This window comes from Eurosta solidaginis, chromosome 3 (genome assembly GCF_040869045.1).
Source record: "Eurosta solidaginis isolate ZX-2024a chromosome 3, ASM4086904v1, whole genome shotgun sequence".
Taxonomy (NCBI): Eukaryota; Metazoa; Arthropoda; class Insecta; order Diptera; family Tephritidae; genus Eurosta; species Eurosta solidaginis.
In genome coordinates this window covers 289,013,804-289,034,342 of record NC_090321.1, presented here as the reverse complement: position 1 = coordinate 289,034,342, position 20,539 = coordinate 289,013,804, and the positions used below count along the sequence as shown (strand labels likewise).

The 20,539-nt window shown below is 38.2% G+C and overlaps 1 protein-coding gene across 6 annotated transcripts in view; it reads left to right on the top strand.

The window, feature by feature from the left end:
* LOC137245829 (putative ferric-chelate reductase 1 homolog) overlaps window positions 1–20,539 on the top strand; it is a 279,195-nt gene that overhangs the window by 21,495 nt on the left and 237,161 nt on the right. For 4 of the 6 annotated variants that reach the window (XM_067777046.1, XM_067777044.1, XM_067777050.1 and 1 more), the window contains exon 2: window positions 5,548–5,907. The exons of 1 other annotated variant lie outside the window; for it this stretch is intronic. In XM_067777046.1, coding sequence (XP_067633147.1) covers window positions 5,602–5,907 — 306 coding nt within the window. In that variant the 5' untranslated portion in view covers window positions 5,548–5,601. Of the gene's footprint in view, window positions 1–5,531; window positions 5,908–20,539 lie in introns of all 6 variants that reach the window. One more of the 6 variants, XM_067777045.1, reaches the window with a different exon arrangement.

Sequence of the window (20,539 nt, the reverse complement as noted above, 5' to 3'; positions counted from 1 at the left end):
TTTGAATCAGAGAAAGTACTGATGACCCGTGTAAATTATTATGGCTTTGGGTGGTTACAGCCAATAATACTTTGAACTAAATAAATGCTGCGGACATAACAACCAGAGTCATTTTTGAGTTTTATATTTTAGATTTAATGCACAATTAATATGGGTGTGTTTGAGCCAGGCGCGGATATACGGGGGGGGGGGGGGGTCTCGAAATCCGAATTTGGTTCAGAAATGAAAATATACGCTTATTGAAATTATTCTACTTTCGGAAATTGTTCATGCGAGAAATCCGAGTTTGGTTCAGAAATTTAAATATACGCTTATTGAAATCATTCTACGTTCGGAAATTGTTCATGATTATCTAATTTCAAATTGTTAGATTACGATGATTTTCCTGGCTGGAAAGACATTTGGGCTTAAATCTTATTTTGTAAGTAGTTTGTATTAAACAACATGTTGTAAACCCACGCCAAACCTGTACAATCGATAGTCATATGCGCGCTGGTATATCGTGGTACATGCATGCTGGTATGTGTGCTGGTATATCGATCAATCAGCTGTGAATATACTGTCAAAACTATTGCGAACATATCAAAGTGGCAAAGTGTTTTTATTAAATTATGGGAGTTATAATATTTTATCCTTCGAGATTAGTGCTTGAATTTGCTTTTTAATAAAGCAATTGTGAAAAATAGAAAATGGTAAGTAAATATGTTGTTACATGCATTAGGCATTCAATGTTTCGCACTCATTGGGCAACAAATAATTTAAAGTGGAATTCACTCGTACTCGTTACAGTGCGCGATGAAATAATATAATAATATATTGAGTAATAAAATTTATGTTTCCAGTCCTACCAGCAGCCGTCAATTTCCACTTTCTTTCAACCTCTTAAGAAAAAAAAAGATTGAAGAGGCTTTTTCCGATCATGCTGACGTCGAAAATCAACTTACAGGTACTACAGAAAATAATACCTCATTGGTGCAAGAAATTGCAAGTTCATCGAAAGTCGACATAGTCGGCACTAGTTCATTGTTTTCAAAAGAAGCAAATGATAATGCTATGCCCAATTTCTCCAGGGACGTAGGTCATTATATCGGCCTAAAGATAAGCGACTTAGTGAAAAGAGAACTCCTGGAAAACCCTTGGATACCATCAAATAATTACACATTTCCATTTTCTACTAGAACAATTTCTGGCAAAGAGATTAAAAATTATGTATCGCATAAACATTTAGCTGATTACAGTGAATGACTGGTTTTATCTGATATAAAAAAAAGGCTCTATTGTAAGTACTGCCCATGGTTCACTATTAATAATGTAGGAGGTTATGCAAAAAATACACCTTTAGGAGTGCTCGTCACGAAACCCTTAGTCAACTTCAAAAATATATCTGGCAAATCAGGAGTACTGGAAATCCATTCTCAAAACCTATACCACAAGAATGCAGTTGCCGCAGGTAAAGACTTTTTGAAAAATTACCACAATCCACAATTCGACGTGCACAATGTGATTAATGAAGATTACCTATTACAACGTCAAGAAAATAGAAAATTTCTGAAGTCTATTGTAAGAGCAGTTATTGTTCTCGGAAGGCAAAACATGGCATTTCGTGGGCATAGGGATGACGGGAGTATTATAGAAGAATCAGTCCCTGGACGGAACGAAGGAAATTTTCGGGCACTGCTCAGGTACCAGATTGAATCAAGAGATGCAATACTAGAAAACCGCTTAAAAATTTCTTCGTCGGTTGCGACATATACCAGTAAAACAACCCAAGATAAACTAATCGATTGCTGCCGACTTGATATTCAAGAAAAAATTTTGCGACGTGTCAGTGAATCTGAATTCTACTCTATTGAATTTGATGAAACCTCAGATTTATCAGGAAAAGCACAGGTAAATAATTCTCTCGTTTTTTCTAACATTATCAGTAAATTCCCAATAAGAAAAGTAATTTTTCCTAACCTAAAAAAAAGAAGGAAATTTTTTCTAAGCGCACACTCTTTGACGGTCATAGGAAGTAAAATGTTGAATTTATGCTTTCATTGCCTACTTTCAAATGCATAGTCAGCAGCGAAGAGGATAAAAACTCCACACATCACTGGCAAAAGCGAAGCAAGATTTCCTTCGACAAAATTTTTGGCAAAGAAACAAAAGCAAACGAAAATAACCAGTGACTGACCATATGCTTTGCTAATTTTTAAAATATTTCTTTTCCACACAGATAAGTCTCATACTACGCTATATCGACGTCTCTTCCGGAAGACTTTGCGTTAGAGAAGACTTCATAGATTTTGTTGATGCTTTTGGAGAACTTTCCAAAGAAGTAAATAGACGTGGTGGAGATCTCAACGAAGACTGTGCAAATTTTGAAGATGTTGGTGAAGAAAGTGAAAATACAGAAGACGACGTAGAATTATCACTGACAGGGCTAGCCCTAGGGAAAATCATTATGAAGACAATGAAGAAACTAAACTTAAATTTAGAAAACTGTGTCTCTATAGGGGCTGACGCGTGCACTGTTAATATTTCAGAAAAATGTGGAGCTGTCAATGAAATAAAAAAAGAAGCAAAAAACGCTGTTATGGTACTGTGCTTACTTATCCCACAAGCCGAACAGCAGTCTAATGAAATCTTCTAATATTCAGTCAATTCAAAAAGTTTGCGACATCATACGGCAGGTGACGAAATTCTTTCAAAATGCACATCCTAAACGTTCTACAGCATTATCGGAAGTTCTTGGGCATAAACTCAAAAGATGGGTCGAACGACATGATTCTGTACTCCAGTTTGTCGCAGATTTTCCAAACATTATTAAGGCGTTAAATAAAGTTAGTAAATGGAACAACAGAAAAACAGCGGGTAAAGCAATAGTACTTATTGCTGCTCTGGGCGCATTCGAATTTATCATAGGACTGTTTTGTTTAAGTGATGTTTTATCTTTAACGCGCCCCGCCCCCGTAGTGTATCTCTTCAAAAAGAAGACACAGATTTGGCAAACGCTTCCCAAAAAATCGCATCGCTAATCGCAGTTTTGGTAGATCAAAGACGAGAGGCCGAAGAAAAGTTTAGGCAAATATTTACTGATGCAAAGAAATTGGCAGAAGAATTGAACATAGATGTAAGGAAACCAAGAACAATTGGAAGACAAATAAAACGAGAAAATCACGAAATATCTAACTGTGAAGACTATTTCCGCGTCTCCATGTACATTCCTCTTCTAGAAAATATTATAGAAGATTTGAAAATTCGATTTTCTCCAGAAGTTTTGTCTGGCTTTCAGATATGTTCATTGCTACCGAAGAGTATAAAAGATACGACAACGAGTCAAATTACAAATTTAATCGAATGTTTAACACAGCGGTTCTCCGCACTTTTGAAGGAATCCGATAAGCTTCTTTACTTAAGACTTCAAGGAGAAATGGCTCATTGGCAATATTTTTGGAAGCAAAAGGCAGCCGAAAATTCTCAAACAACCTCTGGTATACCAACTAACGCTGTGGAAACTTTGGAATTTTGTGACAAAGATGTATACCCAACCATCCATGCTTTGCTCAAAATTTTATGTACGATGTGTGTCACGAATGCAAGCGCCGAAAGGTCCTTTTCAACATTACGTCGGTTGAAAACATGGCTCAGAACGACTATGCTTCAGCAAAGATTGGTCGGTCTGGCGTTGCTGAATATACATTCTGACATTGAAGTGAAACCAGAAGATATCGTCGAACGATTCGCAAATCAGGGAGGACATAGGATGGTTTTATAGTGCGTGTTTCTTTTTGAGTGAAAATTTCTGTGGAAACTTTGGAATTTTGTGACAAAGATGTATACCCAACCATCCATGCTTTGCTCAAAATTTTATGTACGATGTGTGTCACGAATGCAAGCGCCGAAAGGTCCTTTTCAACATTACGTCGGTTGAAAACATGGCTCAGAACGACTATGCTTCAGCAAAGATTGGTCGGTCTGGCGTTGCTGAATATACATTCTGACATTGAAGTGAAACCAGAAGATATCGTCGAACGATTCGCAAATCAGGGAGGACATAGGATGGTTTTATAGTGCGTGTTTCTTTTTGAGTGAAAATTTCTGAAAGTGATCACCTACAAACGTCATAATTTATTTTTGAGCAACAAAGGTATTATTTGATAGCTATCGATAATACAAACAAATGCTCGTCTTCGATTTTTCCAACAAAAAATGTATCCTTAATTATCGCCATTTGAATTTTCTTTGCCCTTTTTCTTTTAAAGTTGAATAGCAGCCGATAGGCTCCTCCGATTTTGACAATTCAAACACCAATTTACTTGTAATTAAAAACACTTTAAAGGCACATTTTTTATTTCTGTGAAATAAATTTATATTTTTAAAATTGTTGCAAAAACCATGCAAAAAATTGTTCTGGAGCACATTTTTGCACATACGCAAAATTTTACTCTCTATGATATTCCGTTGGAAAAAAACGGCCCGCAGTATAGATGCTAGATATTTTCATTTGAACACCTTGGACTTGAAGATTTTCCATAAAAAATTTTATTTTTCAAATACTTTACAGAACAAAAATGAAATATCCAAAGAAAACAAATATTCAAATGTTCAATACTGAAAGTATTTGAAAAATAAAATTTTGTATTGAAAATCTTCAAGTCCAAGGTGTTCAAATGAAAATATCTAGCATCTATACTGAGGGCCGTTTTTTTTCTCAACGGAATTCATAGAGAGTAAAATTTTGCGTATGTGCAAAAATGTGCTCCAAAACAATTTTTTGCACGGTTTTTGCAACAATTTTAAAAATATAAATTTATTTCACAGAAATAAAAATGTGCCTTTAAAGAGTTTTTAATTACAAGCAAATTGGTGTTTGAATTGTCAAAATCGGTGGAGCCTATCGGCTGCTATTCAACTTTAAAAGAAAAAGGACAAAGAAAATTCAAATGGCCATAATTAAGGATACAGTTTTTTTTTTTGGAAAAATCGAAGACGAGCATTTGTTTATATTATCGATAGCTATCAAATAATACCTTTGTTGCTCAAAAATAAATTATGACGTTTTTGGTGATCACTTTCAGAAATTTTCACTCTGTGTATTTACATTGTTATTATTACATTGTTTTATTAAAATTATATAAGCATGAAATGTACACACCCAGTGATGATAAAAGTACCAAATAAATCGAAAGCTTACATTATGGTATTATTAACGCTGTACGCAGATCAAAAGAAAAATTTTGCATTATCTTGAGCATGAAAATAGCAGTAGGTACAAAATTTTGGCATTTCACGATGAATGGCAATTTATACATAATAAAACAAAATTTATGAAAATTTTTGATACAATTTCCCCCCCACAGCCAAGCTCACGATCCGCCACTGAAGTTTGAGCAGCCAAATAATAACAGTAGTATTGCTCCGTCCTACAAATTCCACAAAGTTTTACAAGTCTACAATGTATCATCTTATAATTTTTAAAATCTTTGCCTCTTTGTAATTTTTAAAATCTTTGCTATATATACAAACACACTTTTATGTAAATAAAGCATTTCTTTCTTGCAGAATTTAAAACCTTTAAGTGATACATAATAATACTCACAACGGAAACAAACAAAAATGTTGAGCAAAAGGAGGCGAACGTTGCCTTTGATTATTTTACTTATTGCTTTACAAATGATATCATGGACATCAATAATGAGTTTACCTCAAGGTGCACCGGAATCAGTTTGCGACACCATGTTGCCATTTCACGGTGGAGGAATACCGCCAGCAAGTTCGTTGCCACCATACCGTATAGAAACATCGTCATTGGTAATTAGGCAGGGCCAAGCAATGCGTGTGGACATTATAGGTGTTCCGCCTGGCTTAAGTTTTGGTGGATTCATGGTGCAGGCACGAAATCGAAACTCCCCTCACCAAATTGTAAGTTGCATGAATTTATGTACATATGTATACATACGTATGTTTGTACCTACATATATGTACCTACATATCTATATGAATTAGACTTTTTCAATAGTAGGTAGGTTTTTTTATTGGTAGGATGGTAGGATGGTAGAACGAAATTTTAGTTAGTTTTAACAAACATTTTTTGGAACAATTCAACAAATTTATAATTTTTTGGGCATAGTATCGAAAGATGGAATATTTTATCAAGTTTTATATGTATCTGATAAAAAAGTGAGTCTTCAACTTCAATAACATTAAAAACATTAAACGCTACTAGATGGACAGTACGTTATGATGTCGTTTTTGCTTTGAAAATTCGGTTTGTTGAAGTCCAAAAAGCGCTAACGAAAACATTCCGTTAAATTGGAAAGCAGATGAAAGAAAGGAAGCTGTTTCATAAAAAAGAAGATAGAAAGCTACAATTTTGTTATGTTATTGGTTTTCCATTGCAAGATCCTACTTACTATCGATGCAGCCTCTAAAGCACTTCAGTCTAAAGCCACCGATCTCTCAAATGCCTTATGAAAATGTCTAGAAGAACTGGAAAGTTATCGACATGAATTTCAAAGATCGATATTTAGTGTAGCAGAAAAATGGTTCATCATCCCTGAATTTTCCAAAATTCGCCAGAGGATGGTAAAACGCCATTTTGATGAGCTTTGCGAAGACGAGCGTCTCCCGAGATCCTGAAAGTTTGTTCAAAGTGAACATATTTTATCGAGTATTGGATATCATTATAAACCAACTGAAGTCGGGTTTCATTCCAATGAATGAGATTGTTTCAAATTCAAGTGTTTTGCTGCATTCCACTTTAATAGTTTTAAACGACACTGATCTATCAAAAAAAAGCTATAGAATTTGTTGAAATATATTGTCACGGATATTAGCATCACTAAATTATCCCATCACTAAGGCGATGCTAAGGCCATGCCAAGCAGTATTTACGTTAATAATTAAATCAAGTATACACATATATAAGGCAGCCCAGAGAGATGTCACACACAGATGCATTTACTTATATGCCTATGTGCGCAAACTACAAACATTCACATATGTACGTATACGAGCAGCGGATCGGCAATGCACAAACACGTGCATATATCTTATCTGAGTTGTCACAAGAGAGAGCAATAATTTGTGCACGTAGTTGTGGCTGGCGATTTTGTAGCCGAAACAACTAGTAAGTTCTGGAAATCGAAGAGCCTAGAAGTATGCAGCGTAAACTATAAAAGCGGGGCAAGCGAGTAAGAAGTAATTCAGTTTGATTTGAGTTGTCAAGCAGTTTGATTAAGACGATATCTAGCGAGCAATAGCAGTGTTATTTTGAATAGTAGAGTTTCATTGAGCTATCAATCAGTGTGGTTATTAAGCAAGCTATTCGTTGCACAGTTTGTTATTGTGAAGTACTTTAATAAAGGCCATTTTGCATTATTACAAATTGGAGTTATTTATTCAACAGTTTAGTGATTCGAACTTAGCAGAGGATTGCAAATAAGAGGATTTACAAGCAAATTCGTTACAATTGGTGTCAGAAGAGGAATTGTTGAATAAATTCCAAAGGACAACAAGGACATGGCAAAGTTCGGTGAATTGAAGATCCAGCAACTATAGAAGGAGTTGGAGACCCGTGGATTGAATACAAGCGGCGTTAAACTTGAACTTCAGGCACGGCTACGAGAGGCAATGGAAGCAGAAGGAATTGATGTGGAAGAGCATGTCTTTCATCTTGATAGCGAGGAGACAACAAAAATTGAAGAGAAAAACGAAACATCGCAGACGGTTACCAGTACAGACTTGAACATGATTTTAGCTGCAATATCTGCTCAAACATATCTCAACTGCCAGAACAGCAAACATATATGGAATCGCAGGAGAACCGAATAACATCGAAGATTGAAGCACAGGAAACAAAAATTTCTTCACAACTTGAAGAACAGAAGACATATATGGCATCCCAACTGGAATCGCAGGAGACACGCATAACATCAAAGATGGAAGAACAAGAAGAGCGCTTATCATTACAGGTGGCACAAATGTCTTCACAGTTAGAAGCACAGGAAGCAAGGGTAACATCAAAGCTGGAAGCGCAGGATGCAAAAATCGCTCAATTTCAGGCAGAAGTCGATGATTTGAAGGGTCGTATGGAGCAGTTACAATTAAATCGTCCAGCAGTTTCAGCGAGTAATCCAAAGGTAAAAACACCATCCTTTGACGGTTCTGTTCCTTTCCAGGTCTTTAAACTACAGTTTGAGAAGACCGTAGCAGTGAACAACTGGAATGTGGAAGATAAAGTTGCCGCGCTCTTCGTAGCATTGAAAGGACCAGCTGCTGAAATCTTACAGACTATTCCAGAGTACGAACGGAACAGTTATGACGCATTGATGGCTGTTGTAGAACGACGTTATGGAAGCGAGCATAGAAAACAGATATTCCAAATTGAGTTGCAAAACCGCTACCAAAAAGCAAATGAGACATTGCAGGAGTTTGCTTCAGATGTTGAAAGGTTGGCTCATCTCGCAAATGCGGACGCACCCGTGGAATACACCGAGAGGGTAAAAATCCAGAGTTTTATAAATGGCATACGAGACGTGGAAACGAAGCGAGCTACATACGCGAACCCAAAACTGACATTTGCTGAAACGGTATCACATGCATTGACTCAGGAAACTGCCTCCCTATTAAGTAAACCAGCATATAAGGCTCATCGTGTAGAAGTAGAAAGGCCAGAATGGGTAGACACAATTTTGGAAGCACTGAAGGGATCACAACAGAAAAATGCCGGAGTTATTAAATGTTTCAAGTGCGGCAACCCAGGTCATATTGCACGACATTGCAGCACCGGTCCCAATAGCTCCAACAATGTGGGTGGCCGTAAACGCAGAGCTGAAGGAGATGAGCAAATCTCCAAGTCCGCTCAATCGTTAAACTAAAGCGAGTCAGCCGCAAAGGGCGACAGCTGGCTCCCTCAATTGAATGCCCCATAATCTCTATCTCACAAATTGGAAGACGGTCAAACAATCTTACTGTCGGAGGACATGTGGATGGAAAGGAACGTTTACTGACTGTAGATACGGGTGCATCTCATTCCATCATTCGAGCGGATTTAGTCAACAAGAAGATAACACCATTGCATGGAGCAAGATTGCGTACAGCCACTAGAGAAGACAGCATGGTTCTAGGAGAAGTATCATGTGAAGTCGCAATTGGGAACGTCACGGTAGTACACAATTTTATAGTGGCAGAGATTGTTGATGAAATCATAATTGGAGTGGACTTCTTAATCGACCAGGGCATCAAGATCGACATGCAAAGCAAGACGATGCGATATAAGAACATGGATGTACCACTTAATTTCGGCTACGAGAGAGGCTACAGCAGTAAACGAGTGCTGGTGGAAGAGAGTCAGCGAATACCACCAAAATCCGAAGCAGTCATCTGGGCAAAGGTTGATGGAGATTGTGGGACAAACAAATTGTGGGTTGTCGAAGCAGCAAACAAATCAGCACTGAACATACTTGTAGGAAAAACCCTGGCTATGACAAAACAAGATGGATGTGTTCCAGTAAGAGTACTCAATGAGTTCAATTCACCACTCAAACTGACTAAAGGAGCTATTTTGGGAAGATGCCAAGAGGCTGAAGTAGTTATTAACTGTGAACAGCTCCAGGAACACGTTTCAGCTAGTAATACTAATCTTTCAAATGACATCACGGCATGGACGCAGGGGCTAGAGGAAGCATATCAGAGTAAGGCAAAACAACTGCTCCTAAAGTACGCGAACATATTTGACCAGGATGGTTCTAAACCAGGCCGCACCAACGTTGTGAAACATCAAATTGACACTGGAGATGCGAGGCCGATCCGTCAAGCTCCACGTAGTGTTCCACTGGCGAAGCGGGAAGTTGTGAGTCAAATTATACAAGAAATGAGCGACAGCGGCGTCATCGAACCATCAGCTAGTCCCTGGAGCTCACCGGTAGTACTTGTAAAGAAGAAGGATGGAAAAATGAGGTTTTGCGTGGACTACCGGAAGTTGAATGACGTTACGAAAAAGGATAGCTACCCATTGCCAAGAATTGACGACACTCTGGACTCGCTCTCTGGTACGAAATGGTTTTCCACACTGGACTTGAAAAGCGGCTACTGGCAAGTGGAGGTAAATGAGGAAGACAAAGAGAAAACAGCCTTCAGCGTCGGAGATGGTCTTAGGCAATTTACAGTAATGCCCTTTGGACTATGTAATGCACCAGCTACTTTCGAGAGACTCATGGATCAGGTATTGAAAGGACTACATTGGAAAACATGCTTGGTGTACCTGGACGACATCATCGTATTGGGCAAGAATTTCGATGAACATCTTAAGAACTTGGAGCAAGTTTTCCAAAGAATAGCTGGCGCTGGTCTGAAGTTAAGTCCCAAAAAGTGTGCGCTGTTTAAAAAGGAAGTAAATTATTTGGGTCACAAGGTAACGACAGAGGACATCTGCACTGCGAACGAAAAGATAGAGGCTGTAAAGGATTGGCCAAGACCACAGAACCTACATGAATTAAGAAGTTTCCTTGGGCTGTGCACATATTACCGCCGATTTGTACAAAATTTTTCCAGCGTAGCCCATAGCCTCCATGAGCTTACAAGAAAAAATAAAGCTTTTGAATGGAAGAAGGAGCAAGAAATGGCTTTCCAAACATTGAAGGAGCGTTTGTGCACTGCCTTAATGTTAGCATATCCGATTCCAGGAGCAACATTTATTCTAGATACATATGCGAGTGGATATGCTATAGGAGGCGTTTTATCACAACTGGTCGATGGACAGGAGAAGGTAGTTCCATATTACAGCCGTTCTATTGGAAAACCAGAGAGGAACTACTGCGTTACGCGGAGAGAGCTGTTGGCATTGGTAGAGTGCGTTAAACATTTTCACAAATACCTCTACGGCCAGCGATTCCGTGTCAGGACAGATCACGCAGCTTTAAAATGGCTACTGCAGTTCCGTAATCCAGAAGGACAATTGGCACGGTGGATCGAGCGACTACAAAGCTATGACTTTTCCATTGAGCATCGAAAAGGTAGTACCCATGGAAATGCCGATGCAATGTCACGAAGACCATGTAGTTTGGAATGCAAGCACTGTTCAAAAGCCGAGGCTAAAGAAGACATTATAGATGTCCGGCTAATGACTATAACATAAACAGATGAATGGGACAAGGAACAGCTAAGAAAGTGCCAGCTAGAAGATGCAGATCTGTCACGTGTTATGCAAGGGCTCGAACGAAATGAAAGACCAAACAGAGAAGAGATGTCAGCAGAGAGTCCCATTGCGAAGTCATATTGGGCACAGTGGAACAGTTTGGAATTGATATCCGGTTGCCTTCATCGAGTATGGGAGAGTGAGGGTGGTAAATACAAGAATAAACTGATAGTTGTTCCCAGAAAGAGGATTCCTGATGTGCTCAGCGAGCTGCATAATGGTCCAAGCGGAGGTCATCTTGGAATCACGAAGACGCTCGAGAAGATTAAACAGAGATTCTATTGGGTTGGTTGCCGTCAGTCGGTCACTGAGTGGATTGCGAACTGCGAGGTTTGCAGCAGAGCGAAAGGGCCCAGAACACGAAGTCATGGCTAGATGAAGCAATATAACTCAGGTGCGCCATTTGAAAGGATCGCTATGGATGTCGCCGGTCCATTTCCTACTAGCAACGGCGGAAACAAATATGTACTGGTAGTTATGGATTATTTCAGCAAATGGCCAGAGGTATACCCAATCCCAAATCAAGAAGCGGAAACGGTAGCAGAAGTTTTTATAAACAATTGGGTTGCAAGGTATGGTGTTCCAATGGAGTTACATTCTGACCAAGGCAGGAATTTCGAATCAGCTGTGTTCCAGGAAATGTGTAAGTCATTGGGCATTCGAAAAACACGGACAACTGCATTGCATCCTCAATCCGATGGTATGGTAGAACGATTCAATAGAACATTGGAGGAGCACTTAAGGAAAGTAGTGGACAAGTACCATAAAGAATGGGATACCCGCATACCATTATTCTTGATGGCTTACCGATCAGCAGTGCATGAGACAACGGGCCAAACCCCTGCAAAAGTAATTTTTGGCAATGACCTTAGACTGCCAGCTGATTTGAAGTTTGGGATAGATGCCAATGCGGAGAGAAATGTCAGGAAATCCACTAGTGATAAGGCAACGAACAAAGATTATGAGTGACAAGATGAAAGCCAGATATGATAAAGCAATTAATTCAGAAGGTTTTCAGGAAGGAGATTTGGTGCTGTTATACAACCCACAACGTAAAAAAGGTTTGTCCCCGAAATTGCAGTGTAATTGGGAAGGCCCATACAAAGTTGTAAAACGGATCAACGATGTAGTGTACCGCATACAAACCATCGGTAAACCACGAACCAAAATGAAGGTGGTCCATTTGGAAAGGCTAGCAACGTTTAGATCGAGAGATTTGTGTGATCGGGACGATCAGACTTAGGTGGAGGGCAGTGTCACGGATATTAGCATCACTAAATTATCCCATCACTAAGGCGATGCTAAGGCCATGCCAAGCAGTATTTACGTTAATAATTAAATCAAGTATACACATATATAAGGCAGCCCAGAGAGATGTCACACACAGATGCATTTACTTATATGCCTATGTGCGCAAACTACAAACATTCACATCAATAATTCAATCTTTATGTATCTACATAAACGAATAAATAATTGCGTCTACACATATGTACGTATACGAGCAGCGGAGCGGCAATGCACAAACACGTGCATATATCTTATCTGAGTTGTCACAAGAGAGAGCAATAATTTGTGCACGTAGTTGTGGCTGGCGATTTTGTAGCCGAAACAACTAGTAAGTTCTGGAAATCGAAGAGCCTAGAAGTATGCAGCGTAAACTATAAAAGCGGGGCAAGCGAGTAAGAAGTAATTCAGTTTGATTTGAGTTGTCAAGCAGTTTGATTAAGACGATATCTAGCGAGCAATAGCAGTGTTATTTTGAATAGTAAAGTTTCATTGAGCTATCAATCAGTGTGGTTATTAAGCAAGCTATTCGTTGCACAGCTTGTTATTGTGAAGTACTTTAATAAAGGCCATTTTGCATTATTACAAATTGGAGTTATTTATTCAACAGTTTAGTGATTCGAACTTAGCAGAGGATTGCAAATAAGAGGATTTACAAGCAAATTCGTTACAATATAAAAAAAAGATATATGGGGAAATCCGCCAAACTTAGATTTTTTTGGAGAAAAAAATGTTTGTTTGAAACATGGTATCACGCAAATATCTTTTTGTTAGGAACATTGAGGGGTAAATTGGAGCTATAGTGCATCACCGTTACTCGTCTTACATAATGCCTCAAATAGATATGTATAGTCAAACGATCGAGCAAAATATATATATGTAACGAAGTATGTTTAGGTAAAAAAGTTTTAATACCCGAGACCGGTTTGGGAGATATTGATAAAAATATAAACCCGGAAAACCTTAATTTTTTTTACTTATTTAAACACTTCTTAACCGATTGTGTTGAAATTTTATCAGGATGTACATATCTATGTGGGGTATATTTAGGTAAAATTTTGTTGGTACCCGAAACCCGGTTTAAGAGATATCGGCAAAAATATGAAACCGGGTAACCGTCAAATATTTCATACCCGTTTGTTAATTTTTTCTCTACACCACAGTAGTATACCATCAATTGCCTCATCTTGGAATATTCACTCAAGGAAAGTTATTGATGTTTGTATATGGGGCAAATATACGAAATTTTCGCCAAAAATTGGCAATCGTCAAAAAGTGTAGACATTTTTTTTCCTTTTTTAAAATTTTGTACCTAATTTGTGTTTCTTTTCATTTACTTTCAAATAAAAATTTTTTTCTACCCTTTTGGACGATTGCCAATTTTTGTCGGACATTTCGTATATTTGTCCCATGTACAAACATGAATAACTTTCCTTGCGTGAGTATTCCAAGATGAGGCAATTGATGGTATACCACTGAGGTGTGGAGGAAAAATTAACAAATGGGCATGAAGTGATAAAGGTAAAATTGTAGCTGTGCCCACAAAATAACGTGCTCTTGAAAAAAATTTACGCAAGCAAGTGCTTCCACTTTTCTGCCTCTACCTTCAAAACTGAAAGGGGCACATCGAATTTGAAGCCCCAGGTATTTTTAGTCCCTGATAGGCTAATATCGTGCATAATCCAAATTTCAATACTCAGTTGCCTCATAAAGCTATAGGCAAAAAACTGTCAATATTGAAAATGACAAAAAAAAAGTATCGCTACTTTGATTGATGATAGTTTTGAGTATTGGAGGGGCATTTGTTCATACTTTTAGAATCTCCGTCTCAAAAACAACATTCAGTTTAGATTCCATAGCGTTTCAACGATGTCTCAAAATTTTATCGAAAAAATTCAAAAAAAAAAAAAAAAAAATCAAGGGTATCGCTTGAAAAAGTGTAAAAATGTACGTTTTTTGCGTTTCGAAGTTCTGCAAAAACTTATTATCAACTTTCTTGATTTTTAAAATCATCAGGTCGGATAGTCAAAAGGTCAAACTTAATGTCCTTGTACTTTTTTATGGCCTTAAGTTTTTTGCCCGTGTGTAAAACCCTAGTATCCAAAAAAGTAAAAGTTTTGGGGATTTGCCCATATGTATGTATCTGAATCTGCCAGGGAAATTCTCAGTTTTAGACCCACTTTCAGAGTCGAAGTGGAAAAATCTTTGTGCATTAGAGACCTTGTTGATTTATTAATAATAAAAAATAATGTTATGCCTTGCATTGTATTGTTATTTCTTACAATTCCTGTGACTACAGCTAGTGCTGAACGATCATCTTCAAAATTAAAATTGATAGATGGCCTTTGGCAATTTGCAGCGATGCCTTTTGGATTTTGTAATGCACCAGCTACTTTTGAGAGACTCATGGATCAGATATTGAAAGGACTACTTTCACTGTTTAAACCACAGAACCTGCCCGAATTAAGAAGTTTCCTTGGGCTATGCACATATTACCGCCGATTTGTACCAAACATTGCCAGCGTAGCACATAGCCGCCACGAGCTTACAAGAAAAAATAAAGCTTTTGAATGGAAGAAGGAGCAAGAAGTGGCTTTCCAAACATTGAAAGAGCATTTGTACATTGCACCAATGTTGGCATATCCGATGCCAGGAGCAAGGTCTATTCTAGATACAGATGCGAATAGATATGCTATAGGAGGCGTTTTGTCACAACTGGTCGATGAACAGGAGAACGTAGTCGCATTTTACAGTCGATCAATTGGAAAACCAGAGAGGAACTATTGCGTTACACGGAGAGAGCTGTTGGCATTGGTAGAGTGCATTAAACATTTTCACAAGTACCTCTACGCGCAGCGATTCCGCGTCAGGACAAATCAGGCAGCGTTGAAATTGCTCCTGCAGTTCCGGTCGAGCATCGTAAAGGAAGTACCCATGGGAATGCCCACGTAATGTCACGAAGACCATGTAAGCTGGAATGCAAATACTGTTCGAAAGCTGAGGCTAAGGAAGACATCATAGATGTCCGGCTTATGACTATAAAGTTTTGGGATGAATGGACAGAGAAGAACTAAGTGTCAGCTAGAAGATACAGATCTGTCACATGTTATGCAAGGGCTCCAACGAAACGAAAGGCCAAATAGAGAGATGTCAGCAGAGAGTCCTATTGCGAAGCCATATTGGGCCCAGTGGAACAGTTTACAATTGACATGCGGTTGCCTGCATCGAATATGGGAGAGTGAGGATGGTCAATGCAAGAAGAAACTGATAAGGAAAAGGATTCCTGACATTCTCAGCGAGCGACATAATGTTCCAAGTGGGGGTCATCTTGCAATCACGAAAACGCTCGAGAAAATTAAGCAGAGATTCTATTTGGTTGGTTGCCGTCAGTCAGTCACTGAGTGGATTGCCAACTGCGAGGTTTGTAACAGATCGAAAGGGCCCAGAACCCAAAGTCATGGCCAGATTAAGCAATATAACGCAGGTACACCACATGAAAGGATTGCTATAGATGTGTTTACAAACAATTGGGTTGCAAGATATGGTGTACCAATGGAGTTACATTCTGACCAAGGCAGGAATTTTGAATCAGCTGTGTTCCAAGAAATGTGTAAGACATTGGGCATTCGAAAAACTCCGATAACTGCATTGCATCCTCAGTCCGATGGTATGATGGAACGATTCAATCGAACCTTGGAGGAACACTTAAGGAAAGTAGTGGACAAGTGCCATAAAGAGTGGGATATACACATATCATTATGGCTTACCGATCGGCAGTGCACGAGACAACGGGCCAAACTCCCGCAGAGATAATTTTTGGCAATGACCTTCGACTGCCAGCTGATTTGAAGTTTGGGATAAATGCCGATGCGGAAAGAAATGCCAGGAAATCCACTGGTGTCTTGAAGGAAGAGATGAGGGAAATAAACGATTACCGTAAGACAACGAACCAAGATTATGAGTGACAAGATGAAAGCCCGATACGATAAAGCAATTAATTCAAAAGGTTTTCGGGAAGGAAATTTGGTGCTGTCATACAACCCACAACGAAAAAAAATTGTCCCCGAAATTTTCGTGTAACTGGGAAGGCCCATACAAACTTGTAAAACGGATCACCGATGTAGTTTACCGCATACAAACCATTGGTAACCCACGAAACAAAGTGGTTCATTTGGAAAGGCTGCCAGCGTTTAGATTGGAAAATTTGTCTGATCGTGACGATCAGACTTAGGGGGAGAATATTAGCAATTCTATACGTAACTATGCTTCTACTAAATAAATGCACAACAACAATAAAGCAGGCAGGCATTTACACACAAGCATATAAGGCGAAGAAGAATATTTCACACAAATAACCAGCGGTTTAAAACAAGGTTATCTCAAATACACATATGTAGTCATGAGCTAGAGGAGAAGTTGTTACTTACACATACATACGCATATAACTAAATAACCAAGTATGAGATGAGATACAACTGTTCTAGAAGGCATCTACGTGAAACGTCTAGACCTTAGGAGAAATATGTGAACGAGGCAACCGAGAGTATAAAAGCAGCGCAAGCTGGTGAATATCCAATCAGTTTGATTTAAACACGCTATTAGTTGTGAAGTGAAGTATAATTGTAAAGTACTACTCCCATAGTAGTCTTATAAAGACCACTTTGCAATATGAATATTGGAGTTATGTACTCGACAGTTCAGCGATTCGAACGTTAGCAGAAGGTGTATAATTATCAGGAATTTCCCCAAATTCGTTACAATATGCACATAGAATACATACATCCTAATCGTTAAATTTGAGGTAAATGTATTCACACAAATTTGTAATTGAAAAAATGCCTTTTAAAATTGCAGTAATCGTAATCTCGGACACTTAAATTAACGATTGCCTTAATCGTAACTTTAAAAAAGTTTAAATAACGACAAATGTAATCGTAATCTAGGCGTGTGCAATAATCATAATTTAGACTTTTTTAAAATAACGATTACGGTAATCGTAATCGGTAGAAACACCAGTAATCGTAATTTAAAAAAGTTGAAATTACGATTACTTAAATCGTAATCGGAGTTGCAATCGATTGCAGGCGTAATCCCACTCGAAAAACCTGATATCTGCAAAATCCACCAAAGTTGGAGAAAATGCTGTCTTTGCAAGGTACATTACCTGTGCAAGAGGAGTGACCGAAATATGAACAAATTGCGATGATACTGGTGTTCAAATTTTGCTTGTTTTTCCTTGTAATTTTTTTCAATAGATATAGCGGGAACACTCATATGTATAACAATACATTGGATTTCTGAGTACCAAAGTAACAAATAAGAGTAATAATAAGTTCCTATACTGGAGGAATTCAATAGATTCCGCTCAGCATGCTTTTGGAATGCATAGGATTCCAATCGACTTGCTGTTGTAATGCAACAGGATTCCAATCATGTCGTCGGAATGCGGCAGAGCCTCGAGTAGTATAGTGTGGTATGCCATCAAAATGCATAAAAAAGTAATATGACCTGGTCGGTTGGAATGCACTAGACTCCAATCAACTCGATGCCCGAACCACAGAGCTGCGCATACTGCCAGAATACTTGCGATACCGGTCAGTATTTCGTGAGAAAGCATGTTAGAATGCACTAGATTCCAACCAACACAGTACTGTCTTGTGTTCTTTTACATGAACATCTAATCCGTCCTTACGCGATACCCCGTCTGGGTTTTTTTACGGAAAAAATAATGCCCGCATATTAAACAATAAATAAGCCGCTAGCTCTGAGGTTAGATAGGCGTGTATTGTCTACGTAAAGTGGCAAAAGTACTATCAAAACTGATACAGCTATACAAGTCGTTGTAGTGCGAACACCAGGTAAACAGAGAATTGTTTTTAACATCTTTTATTTGCTGCTTATTGACCCTTTGTAAGCACTGCTAACAGACTTTGAATAAGTCCAATAATATTTTGCCGTGTTGATTTTGATAGCACCAATTCCATTTTAGAAAGAGTCAGGCGTCAGTTTAATTTTGGAATCTATCATATGAACTTCAGGAAGAATCAATCCGATTTTAGTGTGAAATGTACTTTAGATATGTCAAATGTACATTAGAAAGAATCAAATGTACTTTCTATAGTTTCTATTTCGGTAAACTTTAGTTTGACCTACAACTGTCGAATAGCGTTCAAAAATTATGGGGAAAAGGATAAAAATACTTGTTTTAGTGTAAATATTATTAGTTCGAAGGCGGATGGTAAATATTATTTCAAATTCAAAAGTTATCACTAAAAACAGGTTTTGTAAATATGAAGTCCCGATGCAACCAGTCCATTTTGACCACAGAACCTGGAACGTCAGACATGTAGGATAAGCATCCATTAAATGATTTTGTAACTGTTGAATCGGGGCCAAAAATTTCGTTAAACTTTAGTTTGACCTACAACTGTCAAATAGCGTTCAAAAATTATGGGAAAAAGGATAAAAATACTTGTTTTAGTGTAAATATTATTAGTTCGACGGCTTATCGTAAATATTATTTCCAATTCAAAAGTTATCACTTAAAACAGGTTTTGTAAATATGAAGTCCCGATGCAACCTGTCCATTTTGACCACAGAACCTGGAACGTCAGACATGTAGGATAAGCCCTATCCATTAAATGATTGTTAACTATTATATCATAGGTCCGATTTACTGAAATTTCAAAATAATATATGGTCATTGAGGATAAGACAAGTGTGATAACTTCTGCATAGACGTCAAAATTACAAATAGAATGGATCACATGATTTGTAATTGACTTTGCTGTCTCATTCTGTATCTCTTTCTATCACCTGCTGAAAATAGCCGCCCATATGCGCGGCCATATTGAACACCCTGTCAAAACGCTAAAAACTAGCCATATTGAACATCCTGTCAGGCAGTTGACGGATAAGATATCACACTTGTTTTATCCACAATATATATGATTTTCACTGTGAGTTAAATGCGTTACAATATTTGACTAATTAATTTAATCAAAATGTAAGTTTTACTTAGATTTGTTTATATTTAACTCTAACTAGTCGCATTATTGTAAAATAAGTTTAAAGAAATGAATATTTTACGACTATCATTTTATTAAATGAACTAGCAGACCCGTCAGACGTTGTTCTGCCCTAAATTTGGTCTATCTGCATACATTTTAATAAGCTTTTTCCGTCTAGCCCTGCCCTCCCCCCCCCCCCCCCCCCCTCTTAACTTTTTCTTAATCCTTTTATTCTCTCCTCCCTCCGTCTTTTTCGCTTCATCTATATCTATCTTCGTCTCACTCTATCTCTTTGTCAGTCTCCTTCCCTCTGTTCTCTTCTCTGACGTTTTTCCCATTCTTCTTCATCCCTTATTGCCAGTCCCAGAGGGTGGTATATTTTGTTCCAGTCCCATTCCGAGTCCCAGTCCCACTCCGAGTCTCAGTCCCAATCCTAGTCCTAATCTCATTCCCAGCCCGTCACTGGTCTACTTCCCCGAAAAAAGGATCGTAAATAATACATCGGTATAAATTACTCTGTACTAAATCACACATCAACAGCTTGAATTTGATACCCATAATGTAAAAACACATCCTAGTGTTACCCTGGTCCACGTTTTGGCCTATATCTCGAGACCCTAGTCACCCATCGGTATAAATTACTCTGTACTAAAGCACACATCAACAGCTTCAATTTGATACCCATAATGTAAAAACACATCCTAGTATTACCCTGATCCACGTTTTGGCCTATATCTCGAGACCCTAGTCACAAATAGATTTGAAAATTACCCTGTACTAAAGCACTCATCAACAGCTTTCATTTGTTATCCTTGTTGTATAAACACTTTCTAGGGGTATCGGGGTCCACGTTTTGGCCTCAATGTCGAGCCCCTAGTCACCAATAGGTATGAATAGTACCCTGTACTAAAGCACTCATCAACAGCTTTCATGTGTTATTAATATTCTATAAACACATTCTAGGGGTACCCGGGTCCACATTTTGGCCTATATATCGAGACCTTAGTCACCCACGGATACCCCGTATCAAAGTACTCATAAACAGCTTCCATTTGAATCC